The sequence below is a fragment of the Pseudonaja textilis genome, chromosome 3, assembly GCF_049901715.1.
Source record: "Pseudonaja textilis isolate UNSWEBS1 chromosome 3, rPseTex1.2, whole genome shotgun sequence".
Taxonomy (NCBI): domain Eukaryota; kingdom Metazoa; phylum Chordata; class Lepidosauria; order Squamata; family Elapidae; genus Pseudonaja; species Pseudonaja textilis.
In genome coordinates, this window is record NC_141992.1 from 158,872,014 (window position 1) to 158,895,523 (window position 23,510).

The window sequence follows — 23,510 nt, forward strand, 5'->3', positions numbered from 1 at the left end:
ATACTATTTTCATCATTAATGAAATTCATTTATTTTGATTGATTTATTTTACTCATGTATTCATTTTCCAAAAGACCACCCAATTGAATACCTATAGAAACAAATATAGGTAATATTTTTGTTCCCAAGGGTTAATTTGGAGTCAAAATATAAGTTGAGTACCAGACACATAAACATGTACATATATCAATAGAGTTGGTAGTACTGCTAAGTGACAGACTTCATTGTCACCCTTCTAACAACCTTGCTACAGACAAGTCAACATGCCACTCATATTAAGTAAGAGTTATCTGTCTTAGATATCCTTTGCACATTGCAAGTGGCACAGGCAAGCAATTATTTTAAACAGAGTCAATAAGAAAAGGAAAAGAAACCTGCTCTCACTATTGTGTTCTCTACCAATACTGCCATTTTTCCCCATCATAATAGTCCATTCTTCTCAGTATCAATTGTGACTAAGGGAAATCAAGTAGTATAAGTCATTATGCTGGAGGAGTTTTCTTTTTCTGTATAATAGATTTCACTAATAGCTCTTAAATTCCTGGAGGGAATCACAGGGACAACAGCTCCTGCAAGAGGAACTCTGTTGCCCATTCGTAGAGATTGCATGTTTCAGAAAACAATGCAGATTTTGTTTCTATGCTGTTGGTTGTAGTTTATTATTGCAAATGTGAACTATCCATTCATTTGAGTACTGAATATATTGAAATTGGCAATTCAGTAATAAATTAATTTTAGTACTGAAATATAATAGATAAACAGGAAAAAGAAGACTGAAATGTAACAAATTAAAATGAAAGCCTAACTGGCAGTATATTTTATTAAAGATTGTTATATTTTCATATTTCCAAGATAAGAAATGAGTTTCACCCACATAAGACATACCAGTTTTCCTTCTAAAATTAATGGACTTAGAAATACTTACTTTGACTGGGCTGGACTTTAAATTTTAAAATAATAGGCATTCCTACTGTAGCAAATGCAGCAAATGAAACATAACATAAATGTATTGAAATACAATGCTCACAGATTCGGGAATGAATTGTTTCATTGTTCTCCAAGATCATACTGATCTAGGGATGGTTTAGCATAAATGCTTTCAATTAGAGTAACCATCCCAGAAATTACCTATTACTGTCATTAGGAATGTCATCTTGAATTTTTCTATTTCAAGAAAAGTAACATATAAGATTTGGTACGATCTAGAGGAGAATGGAGTTATTTCCCCAGTCCAAGAAGTTTGCATAATTGTACATAAGAACTTTCTATTACATACACACTCAATTTATTTTATTATTTTTAAAGGTTTGTTGCTTAAACCCAGAGAAAGGCAGATGTTTTGTAATGGAAAAGTCCACCAGGGGAAAGTCATTCAAGAGTAAATTACTCTTACTTCACTTAAAATATTCTGCATATAAACACATGTATACAGTCTCGCTCATGCTCACTTCAAACACTCTTAGATCCTTGCATAAGATTCAACATTTACAAAATACAGAGTATTGGAAAACTTGGAGAAAACATACTGTTCTGTAAATAAGGAACTAAAAAGAAAAAAATTATTTAGAAAAATAAAACTTTACTATCCAGTATTTTGTACCTTTCTAAATAAAAGAATTCATTCACTAAATTGCTATGATCATATAAATAGGTAGGCCTTCACTGAATTTTATAGGACATTCAGGTTCTTATTGGATCATTGTCTTCCCATATAAATCAAGTCAGATCTTGATAGCTGAACTTCTATTGTCAGGGACAACAACAAAAAATCCTGCTACCTTTTGAAAATTCAAGGTTTGATTTTGCATTAAGATTTTTACTTTTGTGTTATTATTGTTGATATTAATGATTAGAAGATTATGAATGTTTAGGGTGGAAATATTATTACATTAACAATTTAGCAGTATATACTGTATGTTCATCTCATTTATTACTACCTTATTTGAATAAAATCCATGTGCAAGCCATAAAATACAAGGGAGGCAAGCTTTCTTTCATACTTTTAATGACCTGTTCTGATAAATTACTTGACCTCAAAATCTATCATTTCTATTAGATTAAACTAATTGAAATGTGTGATGACTTTTTAGCACTGCATATATCTATACAAGTACAATATTCTATCAAAAATCCTTTGAATTTTCAAAAATTGCATCTATCATTGGCCTAATAACAATATCCAAAAACTTACACTGAAAAATCCATTACTTATAGTCAAATTTAGAGATTTATGAACGTACAGAGAAACAATTGTAATGATATTATAATGATAATTAATTAATTATAACATTATTCATTATATATAAATGTAATAAATATCTACAGTATCTTTCCCAAATGTAAAAGAAAGGGCAAATGCACAGTCTTAGATTAGATTACAATAATTACATTTAAGGTAGTAATTGTTCCTTGCCCAATATTTCTAAAACAAGGTTTAAAAATGAAATCTTATGTGTACCATATTTTAACTCAGTATACACAAAATATGTACATTTATGAAAAAAATTAAGTATATTTTCAGGTTAGAAGGCAAATATGTTTATGTTCTGTCAGTTCAGCCTGTTAAATAACATGTTTCTCTCACACATATATCCTCTAAGTGTGTTCTAAATATATGCCTTACTTTATTCTTTAGTATCAAAGTGTTCAATAATTCTGGTAGTGGGATATAGAATTGTTCCTTCATTGATATATAATTAAATTTCAAATGTCTAAAAAAATATATAATTCAATCATAATACCTCAACAGAATCAAAACTACTCACCAACATCCTGCTATAGAATTAAGACTGCAACGTATATCTTGAGAATAGTGGTGGCATGTATTTGAAATATTAATTATAAGAGACATGCAATTCAAATAAACATAATGTGCATATTTGAACAGCATTTTCATTACAAACTAAGAACAGCACTGCACTCTGTTGGATGTCCCGATATTGTTTTACTTTAAAGTTGTCTCATACCCTTAGCAAATTGACATATATTGATGTTATCATTTTGATCCTTGCAATATTGCATTTGATAGCAGTTTCAGTGTTTTTTAATTCATGTTGCATATGAATTAAGAAGAAGAAAAACATCAGTAAGTAATTATTAGCAAAATGAAGGAGGGCAACCACAGCTGACTATTTTGAAAAGAGACCTTTGAACAAAATTAGCCCCATAGCAGGTTTAGAACATTTATCTATGTTCTACATGGTTATAAAGCAACAATAATTTTCCAATTTCCAGAAAAATTATAATCACAAAATGTAAAGAAGCAACAAATACTTTCTAGCTAATTATAAAGACACCCACCCTCCCAGCTGCATGCATGTACATAATACCAGCTTGTGACCCAATTTATTCCTGTCACAGTGACATGGGGAAGGCTACATGCAAAAGTAAATGCATATACATGTTGACAGAGCAAAAGTAAAGCAATGTAACACATGTATCTGTTAAGGCTTTCCTAATCAATTTAGGTTATTTTTTTCTGAGACAGGTATTCATGCAAAGCTGATGTTTCATAAAGGAAGGGTAATGAGAAGAGAGATTTAGCAAACTGCCAGTATCAAAACTTAATGGAGAATATTGTGAAAGGATTATTTTAACTCAGATTTCAATTAGTCAAAAACTACATATTCCTTGTAATCTTTTTAAATAAAATGAGATTTATTTAGAGCTTTGGGTATGAATTCCTATGTATATGAAATTTTGTTAATGTTTTTTCATGTTCTCATCATATGAATAATCCTAGCAAAATTTAGGAAAGGAGTCCTAAAATATAAATTAAACTTGTTTCTAAGTAAGTATATTTCATTCATCTTAAGAGTATTAACACAAGCCCTTATGGGTTAAAAGTGTCAGCAGTCCTCATTCCAATCATTTAACTTATGTCAGCTGCAAATACTGTATATGCAAGATTATTCTCAGCCAGAAATACAGACATGTTACCAGCAAGTCAGATTAATTAATCCTCCCTTCTACTTCTTAAATTAGTGAGTTGACATCTAGTCATACTTGACTCCTTGTGACTTCCTAACAATGTTTACCATCTCAACCTCAGCCTCATCTGTATTCTTCCAAGGATTTTTCCATAATTTATGTGATAACATCCACATACATCAGATAATGTATTAAAGGAAATAGAAGTCTTCCACTTCCATTTCCCTCAACTGTGTGAAGCATTGTCATTTTTCTATACTCACACCAAATGTCCACATACATGCTTTTTTAATTTCTAATTGTCAGCCCAAGAGAGTTTTTATTTGTTCTTATATGCTGTGATATTCTTAGCAACCATATTTTTGGTTATCTTATTTCTCATTCTCTTTTTCAAGGCTTATACTTCATAGCTAATTACTCTTGAAAAGATAATTTCTTTAATTATTCAGATCTTTGTGGTGAAAAAAATATCCTTATCCTTTACAATCTTATGTTATTTGTCTTCCTGCCTCAGATTACTTTTCTCCTTGTTACTCCAGCATATTGTAAATCTTTCTTATTTAGCTAAAGAAAATGAAACCAGCTACCATTCTTACTTGCCTGTCAACTGTAAATTAATTAGGTATATTGGTTGACATTAACTTTGTCTTCTTAATATTTCATATTCACCCAGATTTTTCACTTTCTACTTTTACTCTCATAAAGAACTCTTCTATTAAGGCTAATAGGCATGGCAAAACACCTAAGTTTTCTCCTAGGAAAATAGTGAACAATAAATGGACCTAGACAAACAGACTGATTCAGAATAAGATATAAACAAGGATAAATATTTTTGGTATAACTGTTTATCTTACATAGCAAATACACTGTCTGAATGGCAGGATTAAAAAACTGATAGCTAGGAAAAAAATGAAGTGAAACATTTATAGTGTGTGTGCATGTATGTGTGTGTATAATTATATATAGTTTTGTTTTCTGAGGTTCTCGCGGGTATTTGTATGTGGATCTTTGGTTGTTCGGGTTTTCTCCCGCGTAAGATTCAAAGTATCTAGGCAACGTTTCGATGAAGTCTCATTCATCATCTTCAGGCTTCTGTCTCCGGCTCTGTGCTTCTCAGAGGAGAAGCACTCTGAGAAGCACAGAGCCGGAGACAGAAGCCTGAAGATGATGAATGAGACTTCATCGAAACGTTGCCTAGATACTTTGAATCTACGCGGAGAAACCCGAACAACCAAAGATCCATATATAGTTTTATATATATATAGTTAGCTGAAAATAAAGACTTAGAAAAGTTTCATCAGAAGACTTACTTTTGTTCCTTGCTTGGTCTCTCAAATTAGCCAATTACCTAAAACCAAGTTAGGAAAGAAAATGTGTTGTATATATTCCTCCTACATCTCTCCTCCAAACTTTAATTAATCCTCTGCATTCACTTCTTAACTGAGCTTTATCCCTAGACAATGGCAGTCTTATATTTCTCCAGATTCTGCAACAAACTCTGCTTGTTCAGCAGGAAGCAGTCACTTCTTGCAATGAGCAACAATATCTTTCATCCAAGTTTCTAATCAGGTTTGATGCTGTTTAGCTTTAGAGATCAGCCTAGGTGATAGTCATTCCTTTGCCAACTGTTATTCCAACCTCCTTCAATCTATTTCCATCAAATTTGCCATGGAGACTCTTCTTTCTTATTGCCAATTTCAACACGTTCTATCTCAAAACAATCTGGCACTTATTAAAAAAAATAAAACCTAGCATCAAATCAGGCCTGTGCCATTCTTCTTACATTGGTCTAGCTTTCTGTAAATATTATCTTATCTGGGAAAAAGAGGACATTTTAAATAAATAGATTTTATAACTTAAATATCTCCAATTTCTATGACTCTGGTCTCTCCAGTCCCAGGTCAAGACATTAATTACTACATTACATTGGAAGTCCCATGAGAGGGAGTGAAAAATAATTCCTTCTGGGATCCTCAACAAGGATCAGTTTATCAGTTTTTATCTGGCATTTAAGGAATGTGGAGCTCAATGCACAATAAGATTTGGAGGTCTTCCCTCTTCACACAGCCTTAAATTAACATTGTAGATGGATTCCTGCAATCTGAGATGGAGAAGGATAGAGAAGCATTGTACTTTTGAAGAAATGGCAATCTGCACTGACCTAATGATCTGGAAAAACCCCAGCATCACTCATTGTGCAATAAAATTCTGCTTAAGAAAATGATTCTACCAGCCCCTGTTAAACCCTGAACTGCCTTAACTTGCAGGTGGGTATGCCCACTCCAAATCTTCTTGGTGAAGTGAACACAAGACCTTCTTTGAGAGATGAAGCAGTTTGTTACCACTTGTTACCCATAGCTCACTTATAACTATTTCCTGATGTACAATCAAGCTTTATTGTCTGGCATCTCCTTAAACTGGCTAAACTGTGTGTTCTGAGGTTTTTCTCTCCTAATCTACCTTATCCCACCTGTTGTTTTAGTAGTCAGTATAGATGACTTGAATCTTAATATTATTTGTTTATACATAAAACTTCTGTTACAGAATAATTATCAGAAAATGATAAAATTCTATATTAGAGATATTTGGGGAAATATAGCTTTTAAAAAATATAGAAATATTAAAAGAAAAGACTAGAAGGACCATTGTAAATGACCACAAGTTGGACATTAGGGTGCTGTCTCACCTTGCCACCAGATGCATCTCATAATTTATAGTTTTGTCTGCTATAAAGGTTTCATTATGCACCATTCAATTAGATTTAAAATGGACTCCCAAGAAGGGTATGTTACAAATTACAGTGTCCCCAAACACAATTTATCATTAAAACTTTGTGAAATTTAATCATTTCTAAGTGGCAAGACTGAGTAATAGCTTACTTAGGCTGCAATCCAATATTGAGTTTCCTAGGAATAAGATCCATTAAACTCCATGGAACTATTTTTAACCATGATAATGACAAAACATGTGTCATAAAGTCAAGATGCAAAATCCGCCCTTGGGTACTTGTATTACAGTGCTGCACACAATTACAGAAGATGGAGTTTGTATTGCAATGTCAGAATGCTCATTTTGCCATACTCCATCCCATAAAAGCCTATGTATCGAATTTGGTTTGAAGAGACTAGCACAGTGGTGGTATTCAGCCAGTTCGCACCGCATCAGGCGAACTGGTAGCAAGAATTTGGCATGGGTCGCTGAACCAGGTAGTAAGTTCTGGCTGGCCACGCCCTGACCTGGTCGCCCTCCTGCCCAATGCTCACTTATCCCGCCTGCCTAACATTCGCCTCAGGTATTTCTTTTTTTTTCCCTCCCTACAATCCGCTGTACATAGATCAGCTGTGCCAGGATTGCCCTTGCTGAGGCCCAGGAAGCAAAAAATGGAGGGAGGAGCTCAGGCCCGCCCCTCCATTTTTGCCTTCCAGAGCCCCAGAGGAGCCTTAGGGGAGCAAAAATGCCCCCCCCCCCGAGTCTCGGAAGCTAGGAAGCTCCCAAAATGGAGCTTGGAGGGGTGCTGCATGCCCCTCCCATGCTGTGTTTTTTTTCTTCCAGAGCCTTAGAGGAGCTTTAGGGGAGCAAAACCGGCTCCCCTAGAGGCTCCTCTGAGGCTAGGAAGCTTCCAAAAATGAGTGGAGGCTGCAAAAAAAAAGTCACACCCACCCAGTCACATGGCCACGCCCACCAAGCCACGCCCACAGAACCGGTAGTAAAAGTTTTGGAATCCCACCACTGGACTAGCATAGGTTACATTGCTATAAGTATTAGAATGATAATGAAAAAGAGAATCAATATCAGTCTAGCAACTCTTGGTGAACTGAATTGATGGGTGCAATAACCCAAAATGTCTGAAAAGCAGCAGGTTAGATAAAGCTAGATTAATCTTGACATAAAAAACCAAGATATATATTCCATGTATGACAAAAAATAGTTTATTAAAATGCTATCTTTCCTAAAAACATGCCTCAGAATATACTGAAAGCGTGTCCAAACCACATTCACCACAGTTCAACATGCCTATCAATCTTCACAGGACTTAGTTTCTATTCCTATGAGCATCTCATTGCCATTCCTGTACTTGTTTCATTTTGTCTGAATGTTGCCCAGTACTATAAACAGTAAAGTGGGTTGTGATAAATGCAATGCAAACTGGAATCACTACTTTTCATAAGTTGAAACTATTTGTTGATGTAGTTTTACACTGCATTTAATTTTCTGATAGTCACCTGAGCATTAATTTCCATTTTGTTTGCAATCACTAACCATTCCAAGGACTTGCCATGGAATGTTAAATTTTGTTAAGATTTCTTGAAGGCCTCTAGAAGCCATACCTAAGAGTTGAAAGATGGCAAATACCCTTGGAACCTCAGGATATACATCTCTTTTTTAAGGGATTCCTGTAAAGATATCCCATTTGGAAGGGTAATAAGTATTATTTGGGATACTTTGAAGTACCATTTATTTAATCAATCAATCAATTAATAAATCAGAATAAAGCTGGAAGGGATCTCGGAGGTCTTTGTCCAACTCCCTGCTCAAGCAGGAGGCCCTATTTCAGACAAGTGACTGTCCAGTCTCTTTTTAAAAATCTCCAGTCATGAAGCACCTTCAACTTCTGAAGGCAAATTGTTCTGCTGGTTAATCGTTAATTGTTAGGAAATTTCTCCTTAATTCCAGGTTGCTTCTCTCCTCGATTAGTTTCCATCTATTGTTTCTTGTCCTGCTTTCTGCCCCTCTTCTTTGTGGCAGCCTTTCAAACACTGGAATACTGTTATCATGTCACCCCAGTCTTTCTTTTCTCTAGACTAGCCATACCTAGTTCCTGCAATTGTTCTTCATTTGTTTTAGTCTCCAGGCCTTTAATCATCATATTTTCTCTTCTCTGCACCTTTCTTTTCAAAGTTTCAACATTTTTGGTAATGTGGTAACCAAAACTGGACACAGTATTCCAGCTGTGGTCTTAACTAAAGTTTTATAAAGTGGTAATGAGCCACGGTGGTGCAGTTGTTAGAATGCAGTACTGCAGGCTACTTCTGCTGACTGCCAGCTGTCTGCAATTCGGCAGTTTGAATCTCACCAGGCTCAAGGTTGACTCAGCCTTCCATTCTTCTGAGGTCAGTAAAATAAGGACCCAAATTGTTGGGGACAATATGCTGATTCTATAAACTGCTTAAAGCACTTTAAAGCAGTATATAAGTCTAAGTGCTATTGCTATTGCTAATAATACTTCACATTATTTTGATTCTATGCCTCTGTTTATACATCCAAGGATTGTATTAGCTTTTTTGGCTACTGCCTGCTGCCACACACTGCTGGCTCATATGTGAGTGATTGTCCACTAGCACTCCCAGGTCCCTCTCACAGTTACTGTTTTTGAGTCAGGTTTGCCTAATCTGTACTTGTACCTTTAGTTTTTCATGCCTAAGTATAAAACCTTACTTTTCCCCACATTAAATTTCATTTTATTGGATTGAGCCTGTTGTTCAAGTCTGTCAAGATCTTTTTGGATCCTGAACTTGTCTTCTGGGGACTTGGCTATTTCTGCTAGCTAATTGTCATCTGCAAACTTGATGAGTTCCCCTTCTGTTCCCTTATCTAAATCATTTATGAAGATATCGAAGAGTACTGGGCCGAAGGCTAAAGCTTGTGTTTACTTCCCTCCATGTAGATATAGTACCATTAAGGACGACTCATTGAATACGGTTTGTCAGCCAGTTACAAATACATCTGGTTGTAATGCTATCTATCCCACATTTTTCTAGCTTACCTAGAAGAAGGTTGTGGTCTACTTTGTTGAATGCCTTACTGAAATCTAAATATACTATGTCCATAGCATTTTGATGGTCTACTAATTATAGTCACTTTGTCAAAGAATGAAGTAAGATTGTTTTGGCATGATCTGTTTTTAACAAACCCATACTGGGTTCCAATTATAACAGAATTTAAACAGAGACTATTTAACTATATTTAATTATCTAACTGGGCAAGTTATCAAATGGCTAGTAACAAAGCCATAATTTTGGCTTATAAAAAAACACCCTTGGCTATCTTTAAATCTTTATTCTGAGTGTTAAGGCTAGAAACCACCCACCTGTGGTTTATTTAAATTTACTGTATTATCTGCAATGAAGTACACTGCAGACAATACATTAAACTTCAATTTCAATTGGAAAAACAGACAATAAGTTAAATTTAAACTTCAATTTAAAAAAAAACCTGAATATCACATAAGTGAACAGCAAACCCAAATTGGCTGTTTTCTAACTATATCATTTAGTGAGAAAATCAATGAAACATAAAGAAAATTTATTAATAAGCTATGATTATGGATGCCTAAATCATTTTAATGTCTGTTGATTTGAACATAACTTTAAAAATAATTTTGGTTGCTCTCTTTAGTCTATGCTTCAGAAACTAAAATTCTCAGTAATTTACAAATATGAGGACGCCGCTTCAGATAAACAAATTCTCCTCATTATATTAAGTTGACTAAGTTAACAAGTACATTTATAGTAATTGGAAAAGAAGAGTAGATAAAATTCATTTCTTTACATCCTTTCTTTCTTCCAGGAGCTCTAGGCAATATACATACTGCTCAATTCTTCACTTTTTCTCCATAATCCCCATGAGATAAGTAGGCCTGAGAGTGAAAGAAAGGCTTAAAGTCATCCAGTGAGTTTCTGTGGCTAAGGGTGTATTTGAATCACAGTCTTCCTGCTTCTACTTCAGTTCCTTAACCACTGCACCACATCAGCACCAGTTAACAACATTTATCCATAGAACCCTATAAACTCCTGTGTTTGTGTGATCTGGTAGCAGCAGGGTGGGTTTTGTTTAAATTCATGGTTAACAATGGAATTGTATGCTTAAAATGTGTAATAAAAATATTGATAGGAAAGTACTTAAGCTGATGACAAATTTCCATCCACTTTGCTATAGTCATGTTTTCAAAACAAAACTTTTAAAAGACAGGCATCCATCTACAGTAGTTAAGTTCCTTTAGTCACTATTAATCATTTATTCTCTATACTATCTTCTGTAAAGGAAGCTAGATATACCTAGTTCCAGGCTATGCTGATATGGAAGAAGGGATGTAGAGAATCTACAGGGAAAAAAATCCATTGGTTCCTTCACTTAGGTGTAGTAAGACCATTTGCATATTATTTTCCCCATTGATGACAGAAGGAAGTTTATATTTCCTTGTAAACAATAGATCTGAAGAATTTCTTGCTAATACTTTCTAATCTTTAAAGCCTGATACTTTAATTGTACAGGCTACCTAACTCTTGGTAATGCTGGAGCATAACTTCATCTACCTACTTATTCTCATGTAAGAATGTCTGCATCCTCTTAGAATGTATAACAGTCAGTATGGCTTACAATAATGACTATGCAACACTTTTGAGACCACGTATTTGTAGAACATGAAACAAGTTACATAAAATTTGTCCAAGGAAGACAGGAAAGTTACCAAAATCAGACAACTGCACAAATATTTTTATTCTATTAAATAACTTAGTCAAACAAAATAAATGTGAAAGTACAATACTATATTTACTAAATGCACTTGCCATTATTTCAAATTACTATATATCTTAACATATATACTTTTCACATTTTGGCATGTGAACTGAACATATTCTTTTTCATCACTTTTAATATCTTGTTTCCCTTGTTTATAACTAGCCATTGCTTTTGTGAAAAGCTGAACAAATGTGCATAATGATACAAATGCAATTGGTTATATTTTCTTTTATTTCTTTTTCCTAAGCTAGTATTTTTAGCAGATGTGTTCCTTTATTTTCAACATAATCATTTGAAGTTCTGAAACATGGAGAAGGAAGGAAGGAAGGAAGGAAGGAAGGAAGGAAGGAAGGAAGGAAGGAATGTAGGTTGGTTCATGTATTTCTTAAAATTGCATTTGAAATAAAAATGTTATTTGAAATAAAGGAGGGAAGGAAAGAGTTTGGAGTTTGAATTTTTGGTGTTTTTATAGAAATGCTAACAACAATAATAATTTGCATCAGGGCTTTTCTATTTCCTTCTATGTCATATAAGATGTGTTTTGGTATTTGATTTCAGTGAGACATTTAAATAAAAGCATGGTTCATTTACAGCCAATATCCAACATTCTTTTATATTTTATATATCTCTTTCTCTAAGAAATCTGATGGATTGAAAAAGGCTCTCTATTTTATTTAAACTCATAAATAAATTTGTAAATATACTTTAAAATATGTTTTATCTAAATGTTAAAAATCACAACACATTAAAGGGCTGTGCTTGCTTCTACATGATTTACATCTTGCACAAGCACAGTAGCTCTGTACTACTTGTTACTGCATATACTTCAGTCACACTAAAAACTTTGTTTTAATTTATGAAACCAGTAGCATCTTTCTTCAGGCTACATAGAACCCTGAAAAAATTGTGTGCACCTTAATGAGAATTATTGTGCTCACACAAGGTTCAAACACTTCTTCCAAATGATTTTTGAAGCAGGACAACCTTAAAGGATAATCAGTGATTAAGCATAGGCATATATATATATATATACACTAAATTGCAAACATGCAATTAAATTTAAGAAACAAATTACCTATGCATTCTGTCATATAAATGTTAGAATAATAAAAAGATGGAGGAAATGTGTTTCTATGTGTTTCTTCCTTTATATCTTGTGGTGCTCCTCCATTTTGATAAATTTATATTAGACATAAATGTGTGCTTTATTTGGCAAAGCATTTCAAGTGCATTGTACAAAGGAAGGGGGATGAAAGGAGGAAATAACCTCTGACCTGACAGTACCAAAAATACAAATAAAAAGAGACACTAAGATGGAAACAAAATAGTGTCATGGATTTACATATGGGGGTTTTGATGAAAACTAGGGCTGGGTTTTAAATCAAAACTCACCATCTCAAAACCACTCCTTTTCATCCGCCTGCAGGACTTGAGGTAAGTACGTATACGCTTTCTGGCACGCTCTTGATATTCAGGGAATTGTCGCCTGCATGAGTCAATGATAGCCTGGATCTTTTCTTTGGGCTGCTTAGAGATTGGGACCATTCGGTCCAAGTTTTCATCTACAAACAGCCTGACAAACATCTGTTGGTAAGAGGGAGACAGAGGAGAAGGATTTGGAGGGGTACTTGGTTTCTAAGCTTCCTGTCTCAGTTACAGATAGGAAGACTGCTTTTTTTATTTAATTTAAAAAAAAACAGTGAAGAGCTTTGTGATGGAAAGCCAGAAATGTTAAGCAACCAAGGATTTTATTTTAGGACTGACAAAAGACAAGAAAAGATTAGGTTATAATGTATAGAAATCATGAGGAAAATAAAACATAGATTGTAAAAATAAGCACCATTTCATGTTTCTTATTAACAATGTGCTAGAATTGCTTTATTGGTCTGTAGAACCCTTATCTCTTACTCTTCCCCTGTTGTGAACATTTTATGGTGTGTGTATTGTCATGCAAAATTATATAAAATTTGAAAAATAATAGAAAATAGCTGGCCAGTAGGATCAACAACCTATAAGCTCCCTCCCTTCTGCCTTCATTTGCTGGACATACACACACACACACACACACACACACACACATACATGTGCACAATACACAACTGAAATTTCTCCTATAGATGATGATTAAGTAACTAAATTGGATGAACTGGGTATTTCTTTGAAATTCCTATCTAAGTACAATCCTATACATGTCTATTCAGAAGTAAGTTCCATTCAGTTCAGTGGGGCTTACTCCCAGGCAAGTGAGTATAGGATTGCAGCCTTTATGTATCATCATTAAAAGGGGGGGGGGAGGAAATTCCCTTGCATATATTTTTTTAAAAATACACCTCTTTAATTCTCACATTAACCCATAAACATATGTCCCAAATCATAGATAAATAATTAAATGAAATTCCAAAGAACATAAAAAGAATCATATAACTCACATTAAAAGCTTTCAGGCGCTCAGCTTCAACCCCATCGGATTCATTGACTTTCTCAGTATCTTCGTGATCATCATGGTCGTCATCATCTTCTTCTCCCCGGTTCAGGGAGAGGTCTTCAGCACCTCTGTCCATGTTTTCATTTTTTCCAGAATCATAGCTTGAATAACTATGGGCAGGTGACTAGAATGAAAGAAATTTCATTTTAAGAGATCTGCTTGAGGAAATCATCTGCCTTGCTTTGGAGAAGGAGGAGAAAGAGGAATTAATTCATAGATATATTGTTCTGAATGCTGCAGGATCCAAGTTGGGTCAGTCACCAGGAGCAAAGATTTAGTCTTCCGAACTTTCGGGCTCGTGTTGGAGCCCATCTTCAGAGAACTTCTCTCTGCCAGAATGTGCATTATTCTTCTTAATCATTAATAAATGCACACACAATTTAACATGCACATAACACACATTTATAAATGCATAAGTTACTTATTGCATTAACTTTATAAGACATGAACAGGCAAAGTGACTTTACTGGACATAAAGCTAAACTTATTGTGTAAGAATATGTGCAAATAATATACGTCTGTTCCCTGCATAACTTACACAGTTTACTTGTATTTCAGGTTAGATATAGACATTTTAGAATTGTACTGTATTATAAGAAGCAACTTTCCATTTTCAGCTAGCTTTCCTTTTTGTTTTCCCCTTTTTTCCTATATAATATGAAAATTGTCTCTCTTATCCATAAAATTTCCACTAGATTACCATAGAGTTAGGTGGTTGCCATATTACATAAAAGAAATACATTCTTTTCTTAAAGAAATGGAGAGAAAGAAAATGGTTTGAAAAAAATCATATACTCCTATAGACAAAACAGTATTAAGGCTTAAAATATTCCTTTCATTTCTGTTTTGCTTTCATAAAACAAAACTATGGGAAGTCAAGGGAAAAAGAACATTGAAAGTCTAAGAGTGATGGCAGATTGCTAACACACATACCTCTCCCTAGTTACAGCATCTTGGAAGATAGGCAAAGGCATCCGCAGTATATAATGCTTTGATCAAAAGTCAAAAACAGCATTGTGCTATAAGCTCAGCCTATTTCGTATTGTATGTGATATCACAACTCACATAGAAAGGAATGGAACTTGCATCACAGACAGTGGTGGGATTCAATTTTTTTTTAACTACCGGTTCTGTGCACGTGACTTGGTGGGTGTGGCAGGGGAAGGATACTGTAAAATCTCCAGTCAGAGGTTGTATTTGCCAATTGTCTGAACTACTCAAAACTTCCGCTACCGGTTCTTCAGAACTGGTCAGAACCTGCTGAATACCACCTCTGATCACAGCAGTCATTTGCCTCCACTTGGCCCCTCCTGTAGTAGACATGGCTAGGCCTAATTGACTGGGCCAGAAACTGCTCTCCAGTAGAGATCAAACATAAAAGATGAACAGGGCTTTGGGGATGCAATGGAAGTAACCTAAATAAATTGTTCCTACAGTTAAAAAAGCAGGAAATAAAAATACAGTATTAAGTTCCCTTGAAAGGCCATTCCAGACCCAAATGACCCATTTGTCCTGAGAGACATTAGGGTTGGGGGAGGGTTGTGGTGGTGGGGGGTTCTGCGCTAGAGATTGATTTTGTAGACTTGGGATATGTTCATATGTAGAGAGTTCTATAGAAATGTTGGCCATAGCTATCTTAAGAGAAGAAATAAAAAGAGCTGTGACTGCACTATAATGACTGGATCTTCATTACTTTCTCTATTAAAAGTTAGAGACAATATACACATATCCCTGAAGGTGATGTTCCTGGGTAACTTTCTTGCGTGAGCTATTCAGTTTAGCAGAATAAAATAAATATTGGCCTAGGAAAACATGAGATTGAGAGTTCTAGGCTTACTTTGAAAGCCAGTTGGGTGATTTTGAGTCAATCATACTCTCTCAGCCCAATTCACCTCACAGGGTTGTTGTGGGGGAAAGAGAAGGCAAGAGAATTAAGTATGTCCTCTTACAAAACATTGGTTTCTTGTTCATTTATTTCTTTAGACAGATTTTTGGTTCCATTTGCATTATTAAGGTTGGTTGCATAGTTAGCCAGATATTTAGACCGGATTTGGCATTTTTATCTATCTATTGTGTCCTTCCCAAGGGCCTGGATTGGGCAGATATTGTCATGTGATAATGTTAAAGGGATTGCTGCAGGATGTAAGCTGGTCCAAATAAAGCTGCCTTTTGCAATTGTCTAGTGATGATTTTGTCAATGCCAATGGCGTTCAAGGGGTGCTGCAGTTGTTTTGAGATTGGATCCAGGGCACCTATTGCTATTGATACTATCCTCGCTTTCTTTTGCCACAGTTGTTATCATTATTATTAATAATAACAAGTTCATATTTTCTTTTATATTTGTTTTCATTAAAATAATCTTTCATACTGTTGCATTTCAGAATAATGTACAATTTAAAATTTTAACACAATGGAAGTATAAAATATCAGTAATTAAATAAGAAAGTTCAAGGAGAAATCTCAAAACTAAAGTGGATTAAAACATCTGGACATGTTTCAAAAAGAAGTATTTTACATGTTTCAGATTGGCCGATTTTGCCAGAGATTCTGGAAATGGCCAATGCATAAAAAGGAATTCAATAAATTGTATACATTGAATTACTGTAGAAAACATTACTTAAGATAAAATTGTCAGTCGTATTACATTTCTGCAAAATTAGCATTTATCTATTAGAAACCTTTAAGAATATCAGCAACTATATATCTAGGGATGATGAAGCCCACAAAGACAACTTGTTAATGACCAAACTTAAACCATTAAAATTTGCATATTAAAATTTTAAGACACATTTCAACAGACTCTGCTCTAGAAATATCTTATGAACATGGAAGCAACTTACCTTGCTTCCATTTTCTTTTGCCTCTTGCTCCAACTTAAGATCAGATGCTAGGATATTCTTGTACTTGTTCTTTCCGTCATTGTTTGGGTCATCTAACCTGTATTCTGAACTAAGCTGAGCAGAAAAGGGGCTGTCACTCAGGTTCAGAGGCTGTTCATCTAACTCCAGAGTTGTTTTACCATTACTATTGGCTTCTGCGACTTCTCTGCAGTGTGTTCCACCTGAAGTGTTGGAACTGCGTCCTGCAGTCTCATTGCCATTAAAACTCTCTGCAGCTGAATCATCTACAAAAACATGAAATTACAGGTGCTTAGTGCCATGTGATGAACATTGTATTCAAATAAGTATGCCAATTTCTACTTGTACAGAATGTTCAGTGTTACTTTGCTTATTTTTTTCACTTGCACTATAACCAGAATGTTATGCATGTAGTGCAAAAATATAATGTTACAAATATATATCATGTAATTTCATATAATAGTGGTATATCTTTCATTTTCCCAATATTTTTGAGAGAATCAAGGTTAGCTCACAACAATCTATGAAATGGACATATTGTGGTAAATTAAACCAACCAATAGTGATAGTACTTGACAAACTAAAGACAGAATAATGATTTATCGGGAGTCCCTACAATTAATACTTTTATTGTGTGTGAAATAATAACACCTGTCTTCACTGAATCAGTCATATTATTAATCACAAATATATTATTCATAATTTATTTTATTGCCTAATTAATTTATTATTGAAGGAAAAAATAAAGAAAATTTCCACATCGAGTTAGGTCAGTTTCCCTCTACTGTTAAAACAATATTAAGTAACTTAAAATTTATATCTTACTATATTGTACACTGATATAAAATTGCAGAACAATATTATGTTTACTAATATTGCTTATAATACTTTAGGTATGTTTTCATTTGACATTCAGAGCCTCCCGTATAGATTTACATTCTAAAGGTTACACATTTTATATATATACCTATGCATATACATTAAATCATGTATATATAGAATCACATATATATAGAAAAGGTTCAAGTTCTTATTGGAATCAGTCATAATACATGGCATCAAGTGGCAGCATGGCTTAGCAATTCTGTAATTTAACTGGAAACAAAAAGTGTAAAGAGTATGTGAACCTCAAAGTAATTGAAATAATTAAAATGTTTTTCACAAGACATTATTATTCAGCAAATATTCAAGCATTTGGACATGTTTCAAAAGATAGTTTTATATATAGATAAATATTCACAAGGACAAATATATCACCAAAACCTAAAACAGGGGTCTTCAAACTTGACAGCTTTGTGGACTTCAGCTCCCAGAATTCCTCCTCCAGTCATGTTAGCTCAGGAATTCTGGGAGTTGAAGTCCACAAGTCTTAAACTTGCCAAGTTTGAAGACCCTTGACCTAAAATGACATGGCAAGGTTATAATTTATAGTAACACAAGTTAATACTGGACTACATTAAACTATCCTGAAATTAAATCTGAAAAAAATGAAATGAGTCCTTTTTTACGTTGCCTTTATTTAAGATAATGGCAATTTATCTTGCCATTATATTAAAGCTGTTATTATTATTATTTTTGAAGGAAGAGACTCAAATGATTCAGCAATTGTAGAAATAACTAGTGCAAGTAGTCCTTGACTTATGGCTGTTTGTCTAATGATGGCTTAAAGTTACAACAGCCTCGGAAAAAGTGACTTATGACCCATCTTCAAAGTTACAACCATCACATGCCCTCTCCAGACACATGATCACAATTCAGACACATGGCAATCAGTTCACATTTATGACAGTTGCAGCATCTTACAGTCACATGATTGCAATTTGTTGACTTCCAACAAGTAAAGTCAATTCTGGAAGCTGGATTCCACAATCATGGGATTCACTTGACAGCCATGGTAAAAATGGTAATAAAATTGGACCTGTCGCACAATGACTCATTTAACAACTGCATCACTTAACAATTGAAATTCTGATCCCAATTATGGTTGTAAGTCAAAGACTACCTGTAAAATTATGTAGAAAATTATGTTGAAGGAGAATGTAGGAGCTAGTGAACCCTGCCCTAAATGAAATGTAAGGTTTTAAAATGCCAATTATTTCTCTGCTTAGATTAAAAATTTATGATAGAGCATTCCCTGTTCCCTTTCTCTGCCCTCAAAAACACTCCATCATTACCACATGTCCTCAATAGTCAGAGAAAACTGCTCCAGCAGAGCCTCTCCACCGTCATTATATTCATCAGCCCCTGAAGGTTACAGAAGCAGTAGAAGCATAAAGAAACTGGACAGTAGGGGAGCATGTCCTTTCCTGTTCCTCTCTGATGTTCTGCCCTGGGCAAGGAGATGAGAGGAAGAGTCAAGCTGCTCCTTTCTTTACATATGGTAGTGTGTACCATTTTGGGTCTCTGAGAAAAGTAAATTGAAAAAGAGGATGGTGCTTTGGGAAGGAGCTAAGAGCCATTTTCTAAACCTCAGATTGGATTGATAAAGATCCAAGTTCATTTTTGATATATTACAGTGGGAGTTCCATTGTACTTTTGGAAAATACTAGGATAATTTCCAAGATGCCTATTTATCTTCCTTTGATAACTCCAAGCATCTATGAAGAAAGACTGCTATGCTATTCAACAGGTGTGTTTATTTGTGTGTCCTACCAGTGGCTGGAAAGGGCAGCACTGAGGCATTGTTCATAGCAGCACAAGAACAGGCACTAAGCACCATAGAAGCAGGGGTCTATCACAGACTATGCAGATGGGCCTCAAAGACTACCCCTTGCAGATCAATTAGCTAATACTTTGCATACTTCATTATCAGCTTTGTCAGTTTGGGACAGAAGGGCAAGGGCTATAATATTGTAGTAATGAACCCATCTTCTGGGAGGACCATTCTCTACCATCCAGTGATTGAGCAATCACAACTTTGGAAGGCAAATCATTTCACCTATTAATTGTTCTCATTGACAGGAAATTTCTCCTTAGTTCTATGTTGGATCTCTCTTTGATATATCCATCAATCGCTTCTTGTCCTTTCTTAAGGTATTTTGGAGAATATGCTGAGCCCCTCCTCTTTGTGGCATCCCCTTCAATATTGGAAGGCTGCTCTCATGTTACTCCTAGTCCTTCTCTTCGTTAGATTAGATCTCTCCAGTTCCAGAAACCATTTTTCATATCTTTTCCCCTCCAGTCCCCTAATCATCTTTGTTGCTTTTCTCTGCACTTTTTCTAAAGTCTTAACATCTTTTTTGAATGTTGTGACCAAAATTGGATTCAGTAGTCAAGTGTGGTAGTGCAGTATAAAGCAATACTGACATTTCACATGATCTTGATACTATCCCTCTGTTCATGCAGCCCAGATTGCATTGTCTTTTTGGCAGCTGCAGCACACTGCTGCTCATGTTTAAGTGATTATCCACTAGGACTCCTACATCCTTCTCACAGTTACTGCTATTGAGCAAGGTACCACCTTTTCTACACCTTTGTGTTTGGTTTTTCTTGCCTAAGTGTAAAACCTTGCTTTTTTCACCACTGAATTACATTTCATTGGACAGGGCCCAATGTTCAAGTCTGTCATCATTCTGAAGCTTGAGCCTGTCTTCTAAAATGTTAGCTATTCTCCTCAGCTTGGGGCAATCAGCAAATTTGATGAGTTCCTCTACTATTCTCTCATCTAAATCATTTATGAAGATAGTGAAGATTACTGGACCTAAGATACAATCTTGGTGGACCCCACTGAAGGCTTTGCTCCATGTAGCTCAATATATATTCATATATTGAGTCAGCCAGTTCCAAATTCACCAGATGGTGATATTGTCTAATCCAGGAGTCTCCAGCCTAGGCAACATTAAGCCTGGCGGACTTCAACTCTCAGAATTCCCAAATGCTGGCTGGGAAATTCTGGGAGTTGAAGTCCGCCAGGCTTAAAGTTGCCAAGGTTGGAGACCCCTGGTCTAACCCACATTTCAATTCAATTCATCAGCTACCCAAGACCCAGACAACCCAGCTAAATTAACACCTTGGCAGAGCAGATATTGCATCATCCTTGGTGATACTATGATGCTCAAATAAATCCTTGCACTGTGGAAAATGTTTCACTATTTTTATTATACCTGTTCATACTATTCTCTGTAACTATTAAATTTCTCAATTAAAAGCTCTGATCTCTGCTCTAATTTTTTTAAAAAATTCAAAATTCTTGTACAAGAGATAGAAGAGTTCAATTTAAAAAGTATAAATCTTTGATAAAGTATATCTGCTGCCTATGAGTTTTTTTAGAATCACACAGAAGTTACTTAAAAAGCATGTTATGGGCTATATTGATGGGCTATATTGATTTTATTACAGCAGTAAAGATTGATAGCTAAAAAAACTAACCTCATTTTCAGTTCATTATCTTTATTCAATTCTACAAGAAGTATAAATTGTGTTTTATGTTACAAGGAAGATCAACATAGAGCTCAGAAGCGCAATGTTTATTTCATATCTCATACATATTTTGCCACAAAAACACATTTACACAGTAATATGCAAACCTCATAAGGATAATCCACGAGCATATCCCTTTTTAATGTGACTTGCACTAAAAGCTTGCAAAAAGCCTAGTACTTTGTACTTGCCATTTTTTTTCCATTCTTTTCAAAGCTTGCTGTATGGTTTACAATTGAATATGAAATGGATCATTTTCTGTAGGTTGTGACACAGACTGTTTAAGCATAACAATTCGAAAAATTATAGAAAATGTTTGATTTCCTTCCAGCTACTTACATAATGGAAATACATGTTTATGTTTTACATACTGTACTGCACTGCATCAGAAAAACAACACACATGAGATCATTATTATTATTTTTTTCTTACAATTTACTTGTCCCCTTATTTTCTTGAGAGTTCTAAATGAAGTCCATATATCAACAATAAAATAATGTCTAAACTTGCATGGATTGCTCAATGTTTTTATAAGCTGCAGTACAGTTTTCATTTCTCCAGATTTCCTAGCTTCCTTTTCAGCCTCAATGTCATGGCTTTTAATAAACTCATAAATAAATCTTATAGGTACATATTTGGTGGTTAGTTTGAGACAATTTTTCCCACAGTTTATGTATTAAATAAATCTTGACATCTAAACTAGTGAAGATACAGACATACCACACAGAGCTTCCTAATGTCATTTGCAGGTATGGAACATTCTTCAACAAGCCTTAGAAAACTCTGAGCCAATAAAATACTCTGGAGGAGTTATCACTTACTGTGAATTCTGCTCTTTAACTTAAATATCAGAATCGGTGGCAGGTCAATTCTAGCATTGCTGATACAGCATCCCCTAGGCGGAGTCCAACCTTTTTCTTACATTGTATCCTGGGATTAGCTTGACTCCCTCTATGTTTCTCCACTGCACAGTAAGAGCTAATTTTTCCTGCACAAAGTAAGAGATGTTGTTGCCATGACAACACATTCTAACAGTAGGACTACTGACATTAGTTGAAAAGATTACAGGGAGGCTGTATCAACCTTCAACCAGGACTATGGGTTTTTCGTCTAAAATATAATTATCCTAAATTTACTGTAGCCTGGGATTATCTATTCATTTTACTAAGAACGATTAATAAGTTGGAAATATGTTTGACCGATATATTAGAGTATTGTTTACACAGATATTGACATCACTCTGAGTGGATTTTATTTTGAATGCAATATAATTCTTTTTTAAAATATTATGCATTTCTCCATGTTATGTTATGCTCTTATGTCCTGCAAATCACAACTTCTGTAGAGGTGGAGAACAAATTAAAATGGTCCAATCCTACATCTGATGGATCTGCATGGTTGTCTAAGTGTAACATGCAATTCCCCACATTGTCTGTTGATAATATTGCCAATGCCCTGCCTGAACTTTGCTCATCATTGCAAATGATGGCTGCAATGATTAGTATTTGTGTACCATTACAATTGATATCTTAGCTGTAGCTCCCCCTAAACCAACCAGATTTTGAGAAAATTATCTACATTGATGTCTCTCAATCTTAGCCATTGAGCACACTACTTGTGTAGCCCTCCCTTGAAAAGTATCCAAAACTTCAGTGTGGGATCATATCCTTGTACATCTACATTGATTACATGCTGATTGGATACACTTTAAGATACTGATAAAGGAGAATATTTGTAGTTTGGGATTGAAATGAGGGGTCCTTGGTGCTTTCTGAGCTTGCTTGTTTTCTTGCAGATGTCTCATAACCCAACTAGGTAACATCATTAGTGCTAATAAGGAGTGTAGTTTGCTGTCAGTTTATATTCTGGGTGGTTTGCCCTGTTGTGGTTTGCCCTGTAGGTGTTGGTGGGGGTAGTCTTAGAAATTCTTTGGTTAAGCTGTTTACTGTTGGCTCTTTAGCAATTTCTTGATTGGGATATTGTTTCCTTGATTGTTGGTCTGATGTTAACCTTGGAGTTAATCTATGATGAATTAATTATCTATGCTTAATCAGCATAAGATTAACTTCAAGGTTAATATCAGACCAGAAGTAACAATACCCCAATCAAGAAACTGCCAAATAGCCCAATCAAAGAATTTCTAAGACCACCCTCACCAACACTAACAGGCAAGCCACTAGAATATAAACAGCACTCCTTACTAATACTGATGGTGTTACCTTTTTATGTTATTTTTAACATATTTTTTTTAAAAATATGCCTTTTATTTTCCATATATATAAAACAACACACTTCTA

The 23,510-nt window shown here is 34.8% G+C and overlaps 1 protein-coding gene across 7 annotated transcripts in view; it reads right to left on the reverse strand.

The window, feature by feature from the left end:
* The window catches only part of NOL4 (nucleolar protein 4), a 132,259-nt gene that overhangs the window by 26,261 nt on the left and 82,488 nt on the right, over positions 1 to 23,510 (reverse strand). For 5 of the 7 annotated variants that reach the window (XM_087931209.1, XM_087931208.1, XM_026699230.2 and 2 more), the window contains 3 exons: positions 16,777 to 17,060; positions 13,881 to 14,060; positions 12,844 to 13,035 (listed from right to left, as the gene is read on the reverse strand). In XM_087931209.1, coding sequence (XP_087787335.1) covers positions 12,844 to 13,035; positions 13,881 to 14,060; positions 16,777 to 17,060 — 656 coding nt within the window. The remainder of the gene's footprint in view (positions 1 to 12,843; positions 13,036 to 13,880; positions 14,061 to 16,776; positions 17,061 to 23,510) is intronic. The other 2 variants (XM_087931210.1, XM_026699231.2) reach the window with 1 other exon arrangement.